Source organism: Lutjanus erythropterus, chromosome 11 (genome assembly GCF_056507025.1).
Source record: "Lutjanus erythropterus isolate fLutEry1 chromosome 11, fLutEry1.hap2, whole genome shotgun sequence".
Classification (NCBI taxonomy): Eukaryota; Metazoa; Chordata; class Actinopteri; order Lutjaniformes; family Lutjanidae; genus Lutjanus; species Lutjanus erythropterus.
In genome coordinates this window covers 1374399-1398781 of record NC_139327.1, presented here as the reverse complement: position 1 = coordinate 1398781, position 24383 = coordinate 1374399, and the positions used below count along the sequence as shown (strand labels likewise).

The following is a 24383-nucleotide window of genomic DNA, read 5'->3' as shown; positions in this document are numbered from 1 at the left end:
CGTTACCCGATGCTACGTGATTTGGAAAACACACTTACCGAGGTGGCCTGTGGTGGCACCGGCCCTGTGGTGGTCGCCGAAAATGTGCGAATGGCCACCAAAACGGCTCTCCCGATGTTTTCTCCATGCTAGCAGGGTATGGATGACCAACAGCTGACTGCACCGGGTGGAGGCAGGCGGGGATAGATCAGTCAAAGTGCGCCCCCTTGTGACTGACTGTAGTGGCTACAGATTATAAGTCCCGCAAAAAAGTGACACTAAAAACTCAAGGTACTCGTAAAATATAGTTTCTCCAAACGGGTTTGTTATTTTGGGTACTTATTATCACTGTAATCTATGTCCAAGAGTCAATTTCTCCAGAAAAGATTGTTGTTTATTCGTTATTTGACACTATAAACAGACTTTGACATTCCTCGAGCTTTTATTTTGGTACTTCCGCTTGCCGGCATCTTAAATTTGCATATTAGCTAAATATTTAGTTTCACCCACAACATTTAGATTTAACATTTAGGCGTAACATTTAGATTTAACTTTTAGATTTAGATTTAACATTTAGATTTAGATTTAACATTTAGATTTAACATTTAGGTGTAACATTTAGATTTAACTTTTAGATTTAGATTTAACATTTAGATTTAGATTTAACATTTAGATTTAACATTTAGGCGTAACATTTAGATTTAACTTTTAGATTTAGATTTAACATTTAGATTTAGATTTAACTTTAAGATTTAGATTTAACATTTAGATTTACCATTTAGATTTAACATTTAGATTTAGATTTAACTTTTAGATTTAGATTTAACATTTAGATTTAGATTTAACTTTTAGATTTAGATTTAACTTTTAGATTTAGATTTAACATTTAGATTTAGATTTAACTTTTAGATTTAGATTTAACATTTAGATTTAGATTTAACTTTTAGATTTAGATTTAACATTTGGATTTAACATTTAGATTTAACATTTAGATTTAGATTTAATTATTTAATAAATTTTCAAAGTTAACAAATATTGTGTTAAATGTGCTAAAAAGTGACTTTCAAAAATTCACACCACTTTTTAACACATAATTTGAAGCTAAATGTGACAAAATGTTGCTGTTATTTTCAGTATGAGCAACTTTACAAACGGCACCCCATATGTGTGTGTGTGTGTGTGTGTGTGTGTGTGTGTGTGTGTGTTTCTTCCTCTTGAACTGTGTTTATTTGGAGGTGACAATGTAATTGGCCTTTTTGTATGGACAACAGATGAGAGCCCTTTTTGCTGACACCACACTGTTGTTTAAGTACGTTAATATAAGAATTTAAAGTACAGAAACAAAAAGAATATATGAGCCTGTGGGATTGGAACAGAAATTAGCACTGAAAGACAATCACTTGGGTACTGAAGTAGGCTGTTGAAGTACTTCAAATTAGAGGCTGGATTTAATGAAGGAGTAAAAAATGAAATGTAATGTCTCTGCACTGGAAATGGGCTCTGAAAAGAAATATGTTGGTTGATCTACATTTCATGGCAGTTTTTTATGTGACTTTTACCCCCTCTGGAGTTTCCTGCTAATGATAATTAGTCATGCAATATGTGCCTGAATTTATTCATACAGGACCTCAATTACAAATCAGTGCAAAATATTCAATTAGTTGAGCTCCAACATTAAGAAACTTCTGTATTTACATCCTGAAAATTCAGTCATTATCTATAAACCCTCATTCCAATTCAATGTTGGGTTTTTTAGTCCACAAAACACTGCTGGAGTTTGACAGGAAAACAGTGTTGCAGATTTTGAATGGTGACCAGTTTTCAAACATAAAAAACAACAGAATAAAATCATAAAATGCCTCTATATTGCTCATCTGGTGTAAGTCAAGTCTCCTAAAGTGCCAACATGCCAAGTTGATTAAAAAAATACAGAATCTACACTGTAGATCCTTAGCTAGGACTCACATTCACGTGCACATGCACACTGTCTGAACTGGGTGTGTGTGGTGTGATGGTGTGCAAACAGCATGTTAGGACTTTAGGATTGGATTATGTCAGACAAGCAGACTGGTCACCATTCCGATAATTAATAAAATAGCTTCTGTCTATGCTAATTTATGTTAATTTTGATCTGCTCAATTCAGACTACTATCACCCTTGAATTTGATTAATAACACAGGTAGAAAATGTTCAATTGTGACAAAAAGAAAAAACAGAAGATTTAAGGACCACATGCCTAAAATATTTTGTGCCACTAGGTCACATCATTAGCAAGTTAAGGAAGTTAATAATGCAACAAAATGTTCTTGAGCAGTTTAAGTGTCCTCTGAAAATTAAATACTACTGAGGCAGGAGACGTATGTGTTAAATTTCTAAGCTCTGTCATTTTCTGGTAAGCTAAGATCCCACTGACACCTCAACTCTGCCTGTCAACTAGTCCACATTCCCATTATAGCATTTCAGTTTCCACCCCTTTAGCTTGAGAAGCCAGACATCAACCCCTAGCAGCATGTTATTTTAGTGAGCTGGGTGTGAATTTCCTTTACATGTGGGAAACACTTATACTAAACCTCACCACAGCAGCAATGGTGTGAAAAGAAGAAATTGTCATTCCTGTTTTATGTCTGGATTATTTTTCATCTGTTTTTATGAGGTTGAGTGAATCACTGATGTAATTTTTCATAAGTGTCTCATCTACTTGTCTGTTTTCTTCTCTTGTTTGGTCTCCTACCTTCTCTTCTTAAAATCAAGTCAGTATCATTTGGCTTTTTGGAACCGATACCTGAACCTATACTAAACCTAAAAAAACAAAACAAAACAAACAAACACAAAAAACAAACAAAGAAAAAACAAAGAAGCAGCACAAATTGACTTGCATGGTAGCCAGTCATTGCTGTGGGGGGGGGGGGTTAAGGCCATTGTTGTTGTTGTTGTAGATGTTCAATGTAGGATGTGCAATTCAAGGTGCTTTACAGAACTTGAAAATACATTAAAATAAAAAAAATTAAAGGAACATTAAAATTGCATTTGAGATCATTAAAAACAAAAGCTAAAAGCAGGACAATAAATAATTTAAAACATTAAAATGCATTTAAAAATTGAACAAAACAAAAGCAACAGCAAGCAAATATAAAAACAATAGCTATAGATTATCCTAACAATAAGTTATATATCTAGTTCACTGGTAAGCTGCAGTAAACAGTAATGTTTTAAGCCCTGAGAAACTAAAGGCTGCTTCACCTTGTTTGGTTCTGATCCTGGGAACACTGAGTAAGCCTGTTCCAGATGATCTGAGGGGTCTTGGTGCTTCATAATGTACAGGTAAATCAGAGATGTATTTAGGCTCAAGACCATTTAGTGCTTTATAGACAAGTAACATTTTTTTAAAGTCTATCCTTTGACACACGGGAAGCCAGTGTAGTGATTTAAGCTCTGGTGTAATGTGCTCTACTCTCTTGGTGTCGGTGACTCTGGCAGCAGCGTTCTGGACGAGCTGCAGTTGTCTGATTGATTTTTTACTCAGACCTGTGAAGACACTGTTACAATAGTCCAGCCTGCTGAAAATGAAAGCATGAACAAGTTTTTCTGTATCTTCTACAGACAGAAATCCTTTAATTCTTGCTATGTTTTTTTTTTTTATTTACTTCTTATTGACATTCAGTGACAAGTAGTATGTACATCTACTTCAATTATTAGTCACAGAATATCAGCCTGAATGTCCCCCTTTTTTAGGACAAAAAGAACACAAATAAAGAAAAACATATAAACATTAACACACAGGGAGTGAGATGTGGTTATTGGTACATACACAAGATGAATTATCTATGGTTAGCAGTGTCAAAGTCTGGCCTGTGTGGTGTTATGTAATCCATCCATTTCTTCCAACGTAAGAAAAATAGGTTCCTCTTGTAATTCACATCCGCTGTCAATCTCTCCATCTTGCAAATGTCCATTGCAATGTCCATCCACATGTTTAAAGTTGGGCTCTCCCATGAAAGCCATTTTTTTGTAAGGGCTTTTTTTGGCCGCCACCAACAAAATACTACACAGATATTTGTCTCGTTTTGGCCATCCACTGGGCATGAGTCCACAAACTAAAATTTTACTTTGCATAGATATGTATGTATTGCATAATGTATTCCCTTCCAGTAAGTTTTAATAACATGACAATCCCAAAAAACATGATAATGATTTGCATTCGTATTTCCACAGTTTCTCCAGCAAGCCAGGGAGTTACCTTCATAGTGAAACTTTTGGCAAGGTGTAATAAAATATCTCCACTCTTCCTTCGTTATATCTATTCCTCCCTCCTTTTCCCATTTTGTTTTTATATATAGGGTTGAATGTATTTTCATGTTCATAAGCCCTTAATATAGACCCAAAATAATACCTCTATCTTTATTTGAATCATATGCCCTTTTAAATAGGTCTAACAGCTGTTTGCTTGATTCTGTTATTCATTTTATCTTGTCACTGACAAAATGTCTCATCTGTAAATAACGATAAAAATCCTGTGCTTCTAATTAGTATTTCTCTCTAATCCTTTCAAAACTAAATTGTGTACCTTCTTTCATTATCTTACATAAGGCCGTTAATCCTTTATATGTCCAATCCTTGAATCTATTATCTAATTTATCTGGAGTAAAATGTGTATCATATGCACACCACTTAAGGATTACTATATCGTCTTCTAATTTGTATTCTGTTATTACTGTTTTCCAAATTTTAAGAGTCAACTTGATCCATGGGTTTTCTATATTTGTTTTATAAAGTGCATGTTACTATCAGCTATAATTGCTTGTATGGGAATGGAGGTCAGGCCCTCTTCAATGCTTTTCCACTGAGCATCATATGAGGGATTACACCAGTAAATCATAGACCTTAATTGTGCTGCCCAATAGTAATCCCTGAGAGAGGGAAGGCCCCATCCCCCTTTTCCTTTAGCCAACTGTAAAGTTTTAAACCGAATTTGAGGCCTTTTACCTTGCCATATATATCTGGACAGAATTTCGTCCCATTCATTAAATTGTTTTTGGCTTATTTCTATTGGCAGAGTTTGAAATAAATACAATAATTCGGGTAGTATATTCATTTTAATTGAATCTATTCTTGAATAAAGACTTAAATATGGGATTAGGTTCCATCTCACGATGTCCTCTTTAATTTTCCTTTGTATTGGTGAGTAATTGCGTTTTAATAGTTCTGTGAGATCCTTAGGTATTATAACTCCCAGATATTTAAAATATTCAGTTTGCCACGCTAGATGATACCTACTCTTGATTTCTTCTGGTGGTTTGTAATTGTATTTAAGCAGTTGTGTTTTACTTAAATTGATTTTGTAGCCCCATAATTGGCCATAGTATTCAAAGGATTGCATTAGTTTAGGTAGAGAGGTTGTTGATTGACCCAGAAAGATCAAAATATCATCTGCATAGCAGACTAATTTATGCTCCTTCCCATAAATATTAATACCTTTTATTTCTTTGTTTTGTCTTATATATTGAGCAAATGGTTCTAAATATAATGCAAATAATAGTGGTGAACACGCACAACCCTGCCTTGTTCCTCTCTCCAAAATAAAACTGTTTGATAAGCAGCCATTAACTTTAATTCTAGCAGTGGGTTTATTATATAGTGCCTGTATTGTTTTAATTATTGTTTCATGTAGGCCAAATCTATGTAAAACTTGATAAAGAAAGCTCCAATTCACTGAATTGAATGCCCTTTCCGCAATAATACTAATTACCATTGCCACTATTTTATTCTTTTGAATATGATTAATAATTTGTAATGTCCACCTTATATTATCCTGCGTTTCGCGCTCTCGGATAAATCCTGTCTGGTCATTATGTATCAAATTAGGTAACAACTTTTCTAATCGTCTCGCTATGATAGAAGTAAACAGCCTATAATCTATGTTAAGGACTGATATTGGTCTATATGAGCCACATTCTAATTTATCCTTATTTTCTTTTGGGATGGCAGAGATTATTGTTTCTTTCCAACTGGGTGGTGTTTGTGCCTGATTGACGCTGGCTCTGTGGTGGTTGTGGTGGAGGGCAGGAGGGGGGTAGTTGGAACCCTGACTGGGACAGGGACATCCTCTGAATGCCTTGAGTGATGTGGAGCAAAGGGTCAGGTGAAGGGGGAGAGGTGCAGGTTGTCTGTCTCTGCGCCCCGTACTTGTCCTTGGCTCTTATCTGTCCATTCTTGTTTTGGTTTGGCATTCCAAGAGCATGATGTAGGTTGGCCCCAAGTAGTCTGGATCCAGTGATGTTTGGATGAATCCCATCGTGCTGAAAGCGGTCACTACAGTTCCAAAAGATGTTAAAATTGTCAATAAACTTTATCCCATGAGTGAAGCATGCCGGTGTCAGCCATGTATTCAGGGCAAGGAGTCTGGTAAAAGACTCGATTCCTTTCCCCAGAGTTGGAATGGGGCCAGAAATGAACACATTTTGTGTCTGACAATCGGTCAGTTTCTCCAGGAGCAGGGAAAAGTCTTTTTTTTAGGATGTCAGAGCCAGTTTTTCTTCGAAGAATGTCAAAAGACCCAGCATGGATAATGATCCTCATGTTACTTGGGTGTGTAGAGAGGATCACTGGCAACAGCTCTGTTAGCTCCCTGACAGATGTGCCAGACACTGTTAGATTTTCAGTCTTTGCCATTCTTACATGCTTGGTTATTGAGTCCCCAATCAGGATGGTGTCTAGCTGATCAGATGTGGGGTTGAGGATATTTCTCTTCCCCCTTGGCTTCTCAGGTGTGGAGTTAGCAAGGTTTTTTCTGGCCTTTCGTCTAGCAGTGGTTTTTGGGCTATTGTTTGGACTTTGGATAGCCTTAATACCATGAGGGTGATTGGCTTCCCTGGGTTTCATGTAGTTAGTGCAGAAGGAAGACAGGTCACTCAGTGCTTCACTTCCAGCACTCATGTCCAGTTTGTGAGAAAGCCAAGCTGTTGCATCTCTGTATAAAATACCACTACATTTTTGATGATCGCAGCAAGTCTTGTTCTCTGCAGCTTGTTCTGCAGGAAAATCCATGCTTTGACCAGGCGGTTCATAATGACACATCAACACGCGATATACAAATCAGTGTATTTTGGTAATCAGATGAATCGCTCCAGCCCTAATAGTTACTGACAGGTTATGTCTTGTGTTTGCTGCCACAGAAAAGAAATACAGTCCCTGTATATGTGATGTGTTTATGCAGCAGCAGAGCTAGCTATCGCTAATTAGCAGCTATGAACTAACTTCATGACTGTTCATGACCAAACGAAAACGCAATCAATCAGCCAATTTTGTTTATTTCTCTGCCCATGGCTTTTAGAGGGGTGCAATACAAAGTTTGAATGCTGAGCAGCTTAAACACATATTTGAAAGACCTCTGGTTTTAGGCTATTTTAACTGTCCTTAGCCTGACTCATAGCTGCTAACTAGCTAATGTTTGATTTCACGATGTGGATCAACTCTGCTGTGAAGAATAGTACTGTGAAGTACATGAAGGTATTCTTATAACATTACACGCACCAAACCCAACACACAGCTGATCTACATACTTTGTAATTGACTAAAGTAACATTATCACCCCTCACGCACTCACTCTGTTACAAACCAAACCAAAGTTTGTTGGCATGGCAACACACCAGCATCGACTCAAAATCGACCCAGGTTAATCTGTTGACTGAATATGGAAATAAAGTGTAATGACTTCACAATTCTGTCTGAATGATATCAGATGACAGCTGACGATTTACAACATTAAAGAATTGCTTTTTTTTTAATTGCTATGGATAATTTGGCCTTGAAATTGAATAATATATGCAGTAAACTGCTAATAGGGCTACCACCAACTAACAATTTTCCTAATTAACTAGTAGTCTTTAGCTCAAGCCTATAGACATCTGGATGCCATGTTTCTGACATTAATTTAATTATTTAACTTAACATTTTTGGGGCATGAAGCAAGCTGTCGGTTAAATGCTAACAGCAAAAGTAATAATATTTCTGAATGTGTGAGAACAACCATCAAGGAGGCTGAACATTTTGTTAATTAATTTCAACATGTATGTAACCTCAAGCAAGTCTTGTTGTTCCGGTCAAATAAACTCCAACTTCTCTTGAATAATTGCTCACAGACTTATTAACATGATGCATGATGTGTATTTACAAACTAACTCGCTACAAACTTGTTCCTTAGCCACTGCATCAGTGGCTACAGTGTTACAAGAGAAAAGATCCATGTTGCAGCAATCACCTGAAGTGCAGTCCTGCAATTTTTGTTTTTTTAGTTGGTCTGTCCATAAAAATTTCCCACCCTTTGGCAGCCACAGTTTGTCACCATAAGAGGCATGAAAGCCAAGTGTGTATGTGAAAATGTGTATGTATGTGTTCATGCTAATTGGCTAAAAGTGGGTGTGTCAAATGGCAGCAGCAGCCTATCAAAAAAAGATGTATAACATCCAAATGACACAACATTTTGTGGAAAGGTTGGTTAAAGGACAGCTGATGAAGTGGCTCAAATCTTGAACAGTCAGTCACAGACTCTTGTGGGAGGCGCTATTGGTCTCAGCAAAGAGTTCCTATTACAATGGTGCCAGTTAATCCCACCTCTATTCTTTAGTCATTCACCTAACTCCTGAACCATTTGTCATAGAGGCTTAAGACCTGGGCTAAGAGTTAACCCTGGGATAACTTAGCCCCTTTTCACACACACATTGTTGCTGTTTGCAAGCGAACATTGTGTGAGGAGAGGTGTTACTGACTCAAACTGTGCTCTCTGCTGAGAATGGATCTGAATCTGGATGAATGCAGTGCCAGGGACTGCTGGAGAGCTGCGACGACCAGTGAAATCTGGAGGTTTGAGGCTGAAGGGGCACTGGTGGGAACTCGGTATTCCTGTGGATAGACAGGGAGGCATATGCAAGGCCTGTCAGCAGTGAGGAGCGCTAAATGATGAGGCAGGGGTTTGAAGCATTTTCCGGGGACTGAATGTTTGCATGGAGCTGGAGCTGGAGGCTGGAATGTGTGGCTTGGATCCAGCAGTTAAAAAGAAAAAAAGGTGCCGGCGATGATTCCAGTGGAGACCTGGGTTGATTGGGAATTTTGGTGCTCTCTCATACTACAGCAGACCAGGACAGGCTGTTCTGAAGAGGTAGTGAGTGTGTGGCCACTAGCTGAGTTATGTCTGGGAGCTCGGAGGATGCTGAAGACATCAGCTGGGAGGACAGCAGAGACCTCAACCAGGAGGGTCTCAGAGTAAGAATCTCAGACTGGATGACTTGGCTTCTACTGGGTAAGTGGAGGCATGCTGTGGAAGAGAAAATAGCTGCCAGTACACAGAACAAAAGTAGAGGGCAATGTTGTTTAGCAGCTGAGTGCATGGCGCTAATGTTAGCTGTTAGCAGGCAGCCCAATGTTCAGATGAAGTTTCAGTGGAGAAGATGTACCGGCACAGGCCCAGAACTGCTGCAGAGGTTTGTCCCTTGTGTAGCAGCAGCAGTTGTTGTTGCAGTGGCACCATACAGTCGGAGAGGACTGATTGAGATTGAAGACTGATAATTAAATTTCACATTGATAAATGCCAGGAGAGTGTAAGGTGTAGCTTAATGTGGCCACAAACTAAATAAAAACAACCATTTGTGGCAAAGCTTGCACAACAAAATGATAGAGGTGTTTCTTCTCTGGCTGAGGGAATAGACATCAACTTGTTACAACGTCGTTTGTAGCAATTCCATGCAAAAATGATAGCTGAAAGCAGCAGAGAGGAGAAGAGATTTAAAGTTCTGGCACAACGACATGATTGGCTGATGGGGGCTAAATCTGGTTGTTTAATTTAAAGAGTGAATGCCTATGGATAGTTGAGTTAGAATGAGTGGATAAACAGAGAGTGGGCAGAGAAGGACAGTTATGAATGAATGACGCATAAGAGTCTTCCTGTTTGAGCTTACACAGAGCATTATTCTAATTGTACTCAAATATAATGAGATGCCATTTTCTGAAGTTCTGTGTTATTACTCCGAACCAATGTTGGTGAGGAACTTCCAAAGTGCCTTAGTGATTCATTGTTACTCAGTCGAATCAATAGCCGCATTTCAGAGGAAATTAACAAGCATTCATTTTATTTATTTTACTCATTTGGAATGAACCCCTTCTCTTGTCCCCTCTCCTCATTCCTTCATCTCCAGCTTGCTCCCTTTGAAAACAAGCTGACCCGCATGCACCCTCTCTTCATCTCTCCATATGTTTTTCTTCTTCTTTCATTCCTCTCCAACCAAGCACACACACACAGATTGCTCCCCCGCCCTCCAAGCTGCATCCATTGACTGGACTCTAGAGAACAGATGAGGGATTATCCAATGTTCAAAGACATTCTTTGTCCAAGCGTGCTAGGATCTTCCTGAAAGTAAATCTACCTGTATGTGAAATGGGAGGGAGCCTGAAAGAAAAACCCAAATTCCACATTCCCACCAACCCAAAGTATATAGTACATAGTATATTTGACACAGTGGTAGAAATGGCATGTATTTAATTAAAGTAAACTATGGTCTAATGTTTATTTCTATTTCTGGAAAAACACCATTATGAAATAATTTTATTTGGAATATTCCACTACAAGTCATTGAATGGTTTCATTTTAATTTATTTTTCAGTATTTGAAGTGTAATGCAATGAATCACTTATTACTTCTGAGTGGCATTTGGCATGATTTCATCACTGTAAAAATTGTACCAGTGAAAGCCAATCCCTAGGAAAAAATGTCTACAAGGGCTTTATGGCTTTTATACAATGGATACACCAACACATGTAGCAAAAAGGTTTCTGACAGAGATGCACAGTATATACATAAAATTACGAGGAAGAAAACATGCAGAACAGCCCTACTGCTTACAGGTCTCCCCCACGTTAAGAATAAAGTAGAAATGTAAATAATGCATTAAAGGAAAAATTAATTATCTTCTTCCCTAACAACCAACTGAACAACACCAATCTATATATGACTCAGTACACAGCATGACACTTATTTACAGTGTCCACCCAAACAGCTCTTCAGGATCCTGAGCCACTGCAACACAAACACTCACAATCAAAGGTTCAGTAAAAATCTAATTTAGCATGTAGTTTAGTTTAGTTTAGTTTATTTGCACATTATATATATATACAAAGACAAAAAAAAATAACAAAAGATTAAAACATTGCTTATAAAGATACCTCCCCTATATAATTAACATTGACAACTTCAAGGTGTCAAGACTAAATAGATATAAAACTGATATACAGAAATGAAAGTATACAGGGTGCGATGCATTAACAAAAAAACAAAACAAACATAAAAAAACAAAACAAACAAAAAAGGAAAAAAAAAGATTATTAAAACTGCTATTTGCTCATTAAAAACTTTTTCAAATGTTTTTTGAACAAAGATAATGTAGAAATTGATTGTAGAGATATAGGTAAATTATTCCAAAGAGATGGTCCTCTTTATTTCAATGTGTATTGGTTCAGGGAAGTCCGACAATATGGAAGATGGAAGTCTTTTGAGTGTCTTGTATAATGGGAATGAATGTCTGATGAAAACTTAAAAAAATTCAGAAAAGTGCTCGGCAATTGATGAGTTAGGTGTACATATTTGTACATGAACACACAAGTCTGGTATATGTTTACATTAAAAATTGATAGCAGTTTGTATTTTATAAAAAGAGGAGCAGATGAATCAGATTTTTTAGCAAAACTCATCATTCTCAAAAACTTCTTTTGAACTGACAAAATCATATTGAGAAAAGCGGGACTTGTGGCAGCCCACACGGTGTTACAGTACATAATATAAGGATAAATTAAGCTGTAATAAAAAGTTAGAATACAAGAATGATTTATCAATGAACGAACTCTACTCAAAATTCCAATTGACTTCGTCTTTTTACAGACAAATTCAATATGGTATTTCCATGTTAATTTTTCGTCTACTATGACACCAAGGAATTTAATATGAGGAACCTGAGTAATTCCAATACTGTCTATACATAATTTGGCTTCTTCTTTTGAATACTTTTTATTTTTATTACAGAATGTTATCAAATTAGATTTATTTATATTGAGAGGGAGTTTGTTCATCTGAAACCATTTAGAGATTGATGACAGTTCTTCATTTGCTTCTTGAATCAGTGTGCCAAAATTTTCATGTGAAGCAATAAGACATGTGTCATCAGCAAATAAAAGAGGCAGGATATTATTACAAACCCTGGGTAAATCATTCATATATTTTAAAAAACAAGAGAGGTCCAAGAATGGAACCCTGAGGAACATTTCATTAACCAATCAACAAAGGTAATAATCATAGATATATACAAAGAGTATATAAAATCCTGCCAATTCTTGCAATCCAATAAATATTTATAAACATCATATATTCTATCCTATTTATTAATTTATTAACTATATTAGTAATATTCAAAGAAAAGAAAACAGATTGGGTGGTTCGGTCCTGTGACTCACAGTGGTCCATGTGATCATGTGATCCACAATCCACGTTTTAAAATTAACTGCCAAGATCAGTTACAGGATCACTGATGTGAACGCAGAGGAAACTGACAAATGCCATCAATCCAAGGCAAAGGTGGCTGGTTGCACTTACATTTGTTTAGTGGACGCTAGGGTTGGGTTCCTGTCATTCCCTTCTGAAGACCACACAGTTTCTAGTCACATCTCTTCATGACTAGCTGATATCTCAACATGGATGAAAGAAGACCACCTTCAATTTAAGCTCTGAATTTATCCCAGCCACTCCCTCTATTCAACAAGAAATCAATATCCACAGCTGATTCAACCACCACAACAGGGCCCCATGTCACTAGCTAGACACTCTTCCAGTCTGTGACTCCTCAATGGTGGAATGAGCTACCACTGACTGCATAAGATATTCTTAAAAAAAATCCAGTGCATTTTATGCAGCCTATGCCTTGCCACTTACACTGCCTGTAGGCATCTACGACCTTCTAGACTTGAACTTCATGGCACTTGCTTCTGTCCTCTCCTGACTACATCCTTGCTTGTGTTGTATTTACTCTCAGATGTACATCTCTTTGAATAAAAGTGCCTGCTAAATGAGATTTTACATTAGATTGTAAAATAGATGTGTATAAAATTCAGTGTAAAAACATAATGCAATACATACTACAAGAACTCAAGTGCAATGCAATGATAAAACACCAAAATAAAATAAATAAAAAAGACTATGCAATAATCTGAGACCCACAGTCAAATTCAGGCAGTAAAATATCTGGCCTCAATCAAACATGCAAAGCTTCATGTACTGTTCTATTTGGTTGCATTATTAACAGCTAATCAATTAGCAGCATTGTATGATAAGACCATGACAGGAAGGAGGAAGAGGAAAGAGAAAAGAAATAAGACAAATGAGAACGTGAAGGAAAAACAGGAAAAAAACGCTAAATAAGATGGGCAGACCCCCTCCCGAGGGTCTGGTGGTTGCCCACCATTTAGCCTCAATGTAACATTTGAACTCGCTCAAAACCTTTATCTCCTGGGCTTGGGGGACTTGACTCTCTATGATCACATGACTGCCACAGCAGTGCCTGAGGTCTGCTCCCGTGAGTTTGATTATTTTAGTAGAAATAACGGAAACAAATCTCGTGAGAGTTGTAGACACGACTGAAAAATGTGCGCAGCTCAGAAAATAGAAATTCATGTCGTGGTATCGATGTTTTTAATGTGGCAGCCGCCATAAATAAAACACTATTCACTGATCCACAGAGAGTCACTGAAACACTGATCACTGACCTGCTGTGATGGAAAAAATACTCAGATTCTTTACTTAGGTATTTTTACATTGTGGTATTAGTGTTTTTACTGAATTACAATTTAAATATTTTGCATGTTATGTTTCCTTTTTTGAAAAATCAACATTTTTGTTCTTGTACTTTAATGGTATTCTTATCGTTATTTTTTGATTATTAAATACAGACCTGCAAACTCATAAGAGGAGAAAAAGGTGTCATGTTGGTAAACCAGTCCTCTGTCCTCTGGGGGTCTGGGAGCGTCTGTCTTGCTCCAGAAGAAAAATGTTGTGATTTTAACATGTGAACAAAACATTCTGGTGACTGTTTTTGTTAAAAGAGTTAGTTCACTCTTCTGTTTGTGGTTTCTGCAGACATTACTACCTTTACTTTTACCTTTGTACTTGGAAAAAAAAGTGAAAAGTAAAGTAAATACAGTAAAAGTAAATCTACATTAAGTTACTTTACTGAGTATTTTTACTTTAGCAATTTATAGTTCATTTAATAGACCTGTCTTATCTTCTCTTTTGTATATTACCACTGTTCTTAAATAAAACAAAAGTACTGTAATAGAAAAAAATGCAGAACACGCAATATTTCTTATCTGATTACTCGATCAATCACCAGAATAATCAATAGATGATGCTTTAATTTTACTGGTTCGGCCCACTTGAGATCAAATTGGGCTGTATGTGGCCCCTGAACCAAAATGAGTTTGACAGTATATATCAGTATATATCACTCTCATAACACAAGTTAGACATTATGATGTTCCAACCTTTGCTTTAGGAAATTTTCTCTAACTGGACCTCTTTGAATTTTAGTTGAATACCCCTGGTCTATTGTCTATTGTCTAATCCTGTTTGAGTTGTTTACATACTTGTCTTCACTGTTTCTGTAATTGTGTCTTTGCACATAAAAAAGAAGAAAAATAAAAACAATAAATAAAAAAAATAAGAGACAGATTTGACACCAAAATAACTTGTCTATTTGGATTGTGTGAATGTGATGGATGAATAATAAATGATGGTTTGTTTCTCCAAACAATGTACTTCCATTGTGTTGCAGGCTACCCACGATATGACATTGTTGGAGACCACAGTAAAGGAGAGTATCACCTTTTGATCCAAAGAACAGAGATTCAAGATGACGCTTTCTTTGAGTGCCAAGCCATCCAGGCGGCTATCAGATCACGACCCGCCCGCCTCACTGTGCTAGGTATGTCCCAAATCTACACCATATCACTTAACTGAAATCATGAATCTGAGGGCAATTAGACTCACGTAGAAGAGCTGAAAGATAAACATGAAATTATACAAGATCAAGCAGAGATAAATCAGTGACACATGCTTAAATCAGAGCTTAATCATATAATGTCATATATAAAGTTCCTCGGGATCTGTTTTCTGTTGGCTTGTCAGTCGGTCCTGAATCTTGTTGGAAAGCCAGAACACTGATTACCGTTATTGATTCAGCTCTGTCTTATTTAAAACATGATATATTCCAAAGGTATCCGTTCATTAGCCAACTTCCCCAGCTCAAAAGTCCCTCATTAGTTCCAGTTTTTCCTACTAATCTCACAATGGTTACTTAATGGGGAAGCAGCAGAAGGCTGGGGCAGGAGTTAAGATGTTCGACAATTGGGATCCATTAAAATGATTAATTATAGACAGGAGGGGCAGCATTTGTTTAGACTCTTTCCACATGACTACAAGGTGGAGAAGATTAGTCATTTTGACATTATCCTGACATTTAATCCCAATGAAACAGGCCTGCTTTGGGAAGTAAAACTGTACATGAAGCTTCTGGCACTGTTCCAAGTGTGAGGCAACACAGCTGATACATTTAGTAAAAAATGTTGTATTCTCCCTGGGAAGATGTAGAACTTTGTTTTTGAATTTGTAATGGTAAAATGCTCCACAATATAATCCAAACAGGACAGATCAGACTCTGATGAGGAGCTTCATATCAGCACAGTGTTTTGCAAAGTGTCAGTATATGATCACATTGTAAATTCTAACTAGTTAGGATCACTAAAGAAAATTAGGATAACCATTGCCTTGGGAAAAGTAAGGAAAAGAACTTAATTGTGTCAAGTTGTGTGAAATGATGATGATTAGTTGGTTAATCTAACAATTAATTTATCACTAAATCTAAATAGTTTTTTTAGTGTTTGATTAATATATCAATAAATTTACCTATATAAACATGAAAATCATATCTCATTAATATTTAAATATTTTATTCAATCATAATCCTGAAAAATAGACACATGACGCACTACTAATGATTGCAGTGGCATGTTTCAAGTCCAACTTCCACCCTGTTTACTAGACTCCATTTGTCAGATGCCTGATCAGGAAAATACTGGCTCTCAAATTAAAAAGAAGCTGAGATAAATATTGATTTAATAACTGTCAACCCTTTGCTTCAACTGGATAGTTTTTACTGAAGTATTTGACTTTAAATGGTCATGACATGGATTTATTTCATCACTGGAGTAAGAAGTAGATACAGTATTCACTGGCAAGTGTTGCATCCATGTTGAGAAAGGAAAATAATTGAAAAAAGATTAGTACGTATTGATTCCCCCTAACGCAGGGATGTTAAAAAAAAACGATAAATATGAAACTGCCAATTAACACCATTAGATGGAACACAGTGTAACAGCAGCGTTGCAGACATTACTTTTAACATTGGGCAATGACGAAACATTAAAGGTCCCATATTATGCAGAATGCACTTTTTCAAGGTTTTCCAGTGACAATATGTGTCCCCGGCCTGCCTTCAGACTCCCCTGAAATGAGAACAGTCCGCTCTCTCCCTCTCTTGCTTGCTCCACCTTTCAGTGAATGCAGGCCAAAACGCTCCGTTTAGATTTGTGCCGCCTCCTCTGAGCCGGAGACACTGTGCTGCGTGTCTGTGCCGCCCACTGAAAATCTACGAGTCCGCCTCCTGGTCGCCATTTTTTTCTCCGTGAACGCTTCACAGGCAAACAGAGATGTTGAAGGCACAAGGAAAGCATAACAAGTGCTCTGTTGTTGGCTGCAGGAACGAGCACAAATGTCTGCATTTACTCCCATCATCTGACCCACAGAAGACCCAGTGGATTAATTTTTATTATTCATTTTAAGTAAAATGTCCTCACAACGCCGGTAAAGTGTTGTGTGTGTGTGTGTGTGTGCTAATCATTTTACTTCGGACTGCTTCTTCATCTACGGTCAGTACAAAGCAGGATTTACTTCAAAACTGAAGCTCAAGGATGGATCAGTACCGACTGTGACACAACTGCAGACATGGCAGCGGTAAGTTTTATCATCTTTCTGCTTTACTGTGTATTTAGCCGCTCATCCTGCCGTTAGCATCGTGGCTAATATGTGTAGCATCTACTGTGTGCTCAGACGCTGGAGTATAATATTGAGGGAGAGTCAAGATAATCTGAACATTAGGCTAAGCTTCATATGAAGCCAGTTAACTAAACAGAATAGTAAGTTGGATGCTGGTGACTGTTTTTCATGTCAGTTTTTGTGTGACTTCATGCTGCTGGGTTTGTGTTATCAGCTCTGTTGTTATGGACGCTTCTTCTCTCCTCTGCCTGGCGGTGCTGTGTAACTTCGATTAGCACCAAGCTGCTTGAACATGCTTCCTGTCTGGATCAAGATGGCTGCTGCTGTGTTTCTGTGAACCTGTGGCTGATTCTCTATCTAACAAAAATCTGAGGAATCCTGCATGAAACTCAAAATTTCTGCTGCTGTTTGAATCAAGAGTATTCAAACCTACTCAACAGTAAAAACAATTGCTAGTATCTTTGGAGGTTTTGGCTCAATTTAGGATTTATCCTGCTGAACTCTGGGCCTGGTAGGCCTCAGAGACCAACCATGCGTCCTAAAGCCTCAAACAACATCACTGAGGAATACGTCACTATGGCCTAAGTGCGTGATTTGTTGGACCAACAAAAAGATTTCTACAGAACCTTGCTTGAACAACAGGAAAAAAAGCTTCAAAACTTGTGTGCAGATCATAGTTGACTCTTCAAACAAGAGGATTGATGATCTGTCAAAGCAGGTCTATGATTTCAAGGTGAGTCTAGAAATGACTCAGAAGGAATTTGATGATTTCAAAGTCTCGTGTAAAACTTGGACCAAGAATTGTAGCGATACCAGGACTGATTTGGACACAGTTTGTAAAAGCTTGATCTCGATGTCAGACAAAACAGAATATCTGGAGGGCCAGTCAAGACGCCATAATATTGTTGTGGATGGCATTGAAGAATCTGGGAGAGAAAAGGTGTCTGAATCTGAACAAAAAGTGAGAAAACTATTCAGTGAGAAACTACAATTGGATCAGCTGAAAATAGAGTTGGACTGGGCTCATCGGGCTGGGAAGCCAATGTCACCATCAGGAAAACCTCGACCCATTATGGTCAAATTTCTGCGGATGAAGGACAAACTTGCTGTCTTGGATAAAGCTAAAAACGTGAAGGGCTCTGGCATCTTCATTAATGAGGACTTTCCTGAAGCTGTCCGGCAAAGAAGAAAAGAACTACTCCCTGCAATGAAAGCAGCTTGTGAGAGAGGTGATATTGCATATTTGAGATATGACAAACTTATTGTACATCCATCTGCTCAAAACCCATCTCAACGAAGGAAGGCCAATGCTCAGAGTTTGGCTCATTAGTCTCCATAATTTGGCATATGTACAGCATTTTAAGTATTTAATCTTACTATGTTATATTATCCCTCTCACATATTATGGTCCATAACACATCTGATCTTGAAGAACAGACCTCTAAGGTTTTTGATCCATTTACAATTGATTTTTATCATTTTGATGTTGACCCAGACCAACAATTTTTTTCATCATTTGATGTTTCTAACCTTTGTAGTTATTATAATGAAACTCAGTTTAATGATTTATGCATGTCTTTACCTCCTGATATATTCTCTACATTTCATTTGAATATAAGAAGTCTTTCCAGCAATCATGACAAATTCACACATTATTTATCTTCACTCAAACATGATTTTTCTGTTATTGCTTTATCAGAAACTTGGCTTACAGAAGCATCTAAAAAGAATTTTAAATTACCTAAATACAATGTGGTTCACAATGTCAGGGAGAATAGATCTGGAGGTGGAGTGTCTCTGTTTATTTATTATGATTATGAATTTAGAATCAGGACTGATCTCTCTCTGAAATCTAATAAGGTTGAGGTGGAATCAGTATTTGTAGAACTCTTTGGTGTTTCTGGTGGAAAGAATATTATTATTGGTGTTATTTATCACCCATCTGATTCTATCATCAAAGATTTTAATGACAGTTTGTCAAGTTCTCTTGATCTGATAAATAAGGAAGGAAAACTGTTACATTTTAGGAGATTTCAACATAAATCTCTTTAAACATAAATCACAGACCCTTAGTGGGGATTTTCTTAATATTCTTTATTCTACTTACTTCCCTCTTATTCAGTCCACACGAGTATATGGAAATTCAGCAACTTTGATTGATAACATTTTAACTAACTCTCTGAGCAAAGAGATGAAATCTGGGGTTTTGTATTCAGATTTGTCAGATCATTTCCCCATATTTCACTATTCTTTAATCAAGGCTAATAGACCAAAATATTCCAGGAAAATAATGCACAAAAGAATAATGAGCAAGTTAAATATTTCTAAATTTAAGGATATGCTTGCCAGTATTTCATGGAATGATGTATATGAAGAAAATAATGCTGATTTTGTATATCAAAAGTTTATGAAGGTTATAAGCTTTAGTTTCAATGAGTGTTTTCCAATTGACAGTTCTACCAAGAAATACAGTCAAGACTTTAATAAGCCTTGGTTTACAGTTGATTTATCAAAGCTGTTGAGGAAAAAAAATAAATTCTATAGAAAATATGTCTCAAATCCTACTCCTCTCACCCATAGTATTTATAAATCCTACAGAAATAAATATACTCATTCAATTAGATCTGCAAAAAAGAAATATTTCAGTGAAGAATTTAAGAGATGTTCAAATGATATTAAAACCACATGGAAAGTGATTAATCAGCTGCTACAAAGAGAAAAGAGTTCACCAGAGTTACCTCCAGTCTTTTTGGATGGTGACAATTCTTTTAACAATCCATTTAATATAGCTCAGAAATTTAATGATTTTTTCGTTGAATTAGCAAATAAGATCTCTCCTTGTCATGGTAACCCATTGGAATTTATCCCAAGTAATTTTCCTATTATTTCTTCTTTTAAGCCCCCTGATATCCAAGAAATAAGTGACATAATTGATGAATTAAAACCATCATCAGCTGGTCATGATAATATTTCTGTATGTCTTGTCAAACAGGTGAAACAGTCCATACTGCAGCCACTGGTTCATATTTTTTCATTGTCTTTGAAAACAGGCATTGTGCCTGAGGATTTAAAAATTGCCAAAGTTATACTTTTATTTAAAGCAGATGACCCATGCTGTTTTAACAACTATAGACCTATATCTTTTGCCATGTTTTTCAAAAATTTTAGAAAAAATTGTATATAAACAAATTCTTTTTCATTTAGATTCAAATTCAATTCTTTACAAACATCAGTATGGTTTTCGAAAACATCACTCCACTTATATGGCTTTGCTTCACCTGATGGACAAAGTTTATTCTGCACTTGAGAACAATGAGTATACTTGTAGTATTTTCATTGATATTTCAAAAGCTTTTGATACAGTAAACCATCATATTTTATTAGCAAAATTGTACAAATATGGTTTTCAAGATGTTGCATTCAATTGGTTAACTAATTATGTCACTGACAGAAGTCAGTTTGTTTGTGTTAAAGGTTGCTATTCTAACAAAGCTAGATTACCCTGTGGGGTCCCCCAGGGGTCTATTCTGGGACCATTATTATTCCTCATCTATATAAATGATTTATCTAATGTCTCAAATACTCTTTGCCCAATAATGTTTGCTGATGACACAACTCTTGTTCTCTCTCATTCAAATCTTGATTCATTGATGAAGGATGCTAATGCTGGCTTAATCAACTATGCTTTATGGTCCAGATTAAATAAATTATCTTTGAATATAAGAAAATCTAGCTTTATTATTTTCAGCAGCAAAAAAACATATTCTAAAAATTTATCCAAAATTACAATTGAGTCTGTTGAGATTTCTCAAGTTTCCAGTACAAAGTTTTTGGGCATTTTTGTTGATGAGAGTTTGAACTGGAGAGAACAAACTGACTGGGTAAGTAAAAAAAAAATCCATAAATCTCTTGGTATAATAATGAGGATTAGTCATCTTCTTACCATAAACTGTCTTTTAACTCTTTATTATAGTTTAATTTATCCCTATCTTTCATATTGTAACATAGTTTGGGTGAGTACTTTTCCAACTACTCTCTACAAAACGTTGGTCCTCCAGAAACGATTTGTTTGGATCGCAACCCAATCAGAATCGCACACTTCATCTGCTCCGTTATTTCAGAGACTTCAGATTCTCACCATTTATGATATTAATATTTTTCAAATATGTGTTTTTATTTACAGAACACTTTTAATTGAAGGGAATATTCCTGAGCAGTTCACAACTTATTTTACAACAAATTCACAGTTGCATTCATATTGAACTCGTAAATCATTAGCTCTTCATCTTTCTAAATTTCTTGTAGAGGTCAATTTTCAATAAGATTTAGGGGAACTAAACTATGGAATGATTTTTTTCACCTGGCAAAAACCTGTATCTCTATAAACTGTTACAAAAGATGCCTGAAAAAACATTTAACTGCTGTTTTGTAAAAGGATTTCCTTCTGGATTATTGTCCATGCTGAAATTTGTTTTATTCATTGTGAAGCATTTTTATTATTGCTCAAGGGTCAACATAGTATAAATTATTTTCCCGTCACATACACATCATACATGTTAACATTGTCATACATATCACATACTCACATTTTTTGCTCTTAAATTGATTTTATAATTGCTGTTTTTTTGTTGTTGCAATCAAACATATTTTGTCATTAGTAGTTTGTCATCACTTGTATTATTTTATGTACTTTTCTGTATTTTTCTGTATTTTGAGTTCTTAATTACTTTGTGAACATTTTACTAGGTGGAGGCTTCAAATAAGCCCTTTGGGCTTTTTTGCCTCTCCCTGCACTGCATTTCATTATTCTTTCCTTTTTTTCTACCTTTTATATGTATTTTAATCGTGCAAAAAAAAACTAAAAAAAAAAAACTAAAAAAGTCTCTCATGCCTGAAATGTGTAGCGACCTGCTGCAAAATCAAGCTGAGAAACTTGTATTCAGACTAAATCAGGCATTGTGATTAGCGCAGGTATGGAGTTGTGTTTATCTGTGCTTAGAATGTAAGAACCAAAACAGAAAATAAGTTTAATTTCTCCGGTTCAACAGCTTCCTCACCAACACCACCCCCTCCTCTCTTCAGTGTTTACGGTGCTTCAACACTGATGCGCTAAAGGACAACAGTAAGGTAACAGTAGTCTTGCATTACATTACAAACAACACAATGGGGGTGCAGGACATGCAGGAGGAGGAGAGGGACGCGTCCATAATGACAACTGTTTTGCTTTGATATCAATACAATTCATAAAATCATGTGACTACATGGGTTATCAGTTTTTACTCACAAAAACAGCATTGTAACAATGACCAAGTCACACACATCAGCTGTTATTATAAATATATTAGGCCCATAGCAGTGTATGATTGCATATATTGTCATTTGAAAGACTCTTAGTGTTTCCATTTCTTGGAATGCTGTGCAGGTAAATGAAAGTGTGGTTACATTTAATTTGTAAAAAATATTTACTGTTGTTCATTATTTACATCTTTGATTTTCTCTGTACTGCTGTACTTTCAGACTCTGCCTGGCTGTTATGTATTACAGTGAACCTGCTGACAAACCACACATCACATCTGGTGGAGACCAACTCTTCAAAGTGCACTTCCCAAAGACCATGAGAGGAGCCTGTAGAACAAAACCAGTGAAGACTCAGCCCATGTTTTGTAAGTGTTACATTCTTTTATTTGTCACTAAAATTAAGTCATGTACATGTACATGTTGTATTTACTGTATCACTGTAACAGTTGTTGTAAAGGTTTCAACAAAAAAAATAAATAAAATAGAAAACTAATAACTTATATAAATACACACATAAACATAATGCACTGACTTTTTTGAAGTTTAAACAAAATTTTTCTGCAATATTGCACAGGATATGTGGCCGACTTAATGGACCCCATCTTTGAGAAAGTGTTTCTGGACCCGGTGCCAGACAGGGATGAAGATCCAGAGGACCTGAGTGCACAGTATGAGGAGCCAGACAAGAAGAACGTCATCGCCAGCTGTGTGTCCTGGTTCAACTAAGAGGAGGTCTGAATCCAACATAGAGGCCCTGGGCGTCAGGAAACATGGTGCGAATCCTAAGAACCAGACAGGCTTTGATGAGAAGTGACGAGGAAACACCAGCACCAGCTCACAACGTTCTTATAGGCTGATATCTGTAACGAATGAAACATGTGGAAAAGATGTCCAGTTAACAGTTTAGCCTCAAAAACATCAATCTTTGATGTGTCAAAGTTTTTTTTTTTTTCAAATGGATTCAGTGAATCTTTCAGTTTACTGTCATGGATGATAGGTACATCATTTGACATGTTATACGATGTGATATATGCGATTCAATAAATGCCTCACAGTATCTGTAAAACTTGTCTCCTGTGAAGTCATGTTTAATATGAACAGTATCTGTTTATTTTCGGGTGTGCTTCTCCATTCATGGTGTTTAGTGAACACTGTAATGTTATGCCAACTTAAGTAATGTAAAGCAAACTGTAAAAAATCTGACATATTTATCTTCATAAATACAACTAACAATATTGTGAAAATCTTTTCTGTCAGTATTGTGAAATAAACCCTGACAGAATGATGCAGGACCCTGACACAAAGCAGAGGACATTATCCTGCTCAATATACAATGACTTATCACAATCAGATATACTTTATTGATCCCAGGAGGGAAATTGGTAGTGTTACAGTTGCACCCATTCAAGGAAGACTAGAATATAAGTATGTACATATATTTCTAAAAATAAGGATATAAAATATAGAAATTACGATAAAAATATTCTGTAGAGATAAATCTTTTAAGAAATAAAAATATTAGTTAACATGCATTGTGAATTAAACTATATACAACAGTAGAAAAAAACTAAGACATGTAAGAATATGTAAACATATGCATTTGTATGTAAGTGATGTACAACAATATATACAGCAGTGGTACACATACTAGTGTAAAACAGTATGCTGAAGATGGGGACAAGTGATATAGGATACATGTATTATAATAAGAGCACTGGTTGATTTAAATGCTCATATAAATAAATTATGTAGTTGTGATGCCAGTGTAGTCCTTGCATTGCACTACTGAATTATTATTGCACAGAGTATAATAATAACATAACAATATAAATAAATGACGCACAATATTGATTGTAAAACAATTTTTCAGCTCATCCAGAGTCTATTCTAAGATCTGTTGTGAGCATATCCACAAAATTTAGAAAAATGTAAATATTTCAACAAAATATAAGGCCTATGAAATTCA

The 24383-nt window shown here is 36.2% G+C and overlaps 1 protein-coding gene and 1 long non-coding RNA gene across 2 annotated transcripts in view; both read left to right on the top strand.

The window, feature by feature from the left end:
• The window catches only part of LOC146318500 (kin of IRRE-like protein 3), a 462133-nt gene that overhangs the window by 224985 nt on the left and 212765 nt on the right, over window positions 1-24383 (top strand). Inside the window, exon 3 of the mRNA XM_084730401.1 lies at window positions 14841-14990. Within this exon, the coding sequence (XP_084586527.1) occupies window positions 14841-14990 (150 nt within the window). The remainder of the gene's footprint in view (window positions 1-14840; window positions 14991-24383) is intronic.
• On the top strand, window positions 16760-23483 carry LOC146318501 (uncharacterized). Its single transcript, XR_014771568.1, has 3 exons — window positions 16760-17077; window positions 22637-22782; window positions 22992-23483. It is a non-coding gene; the product is annotated as an uncharacterized LOC146318501 (long non-coding RNA).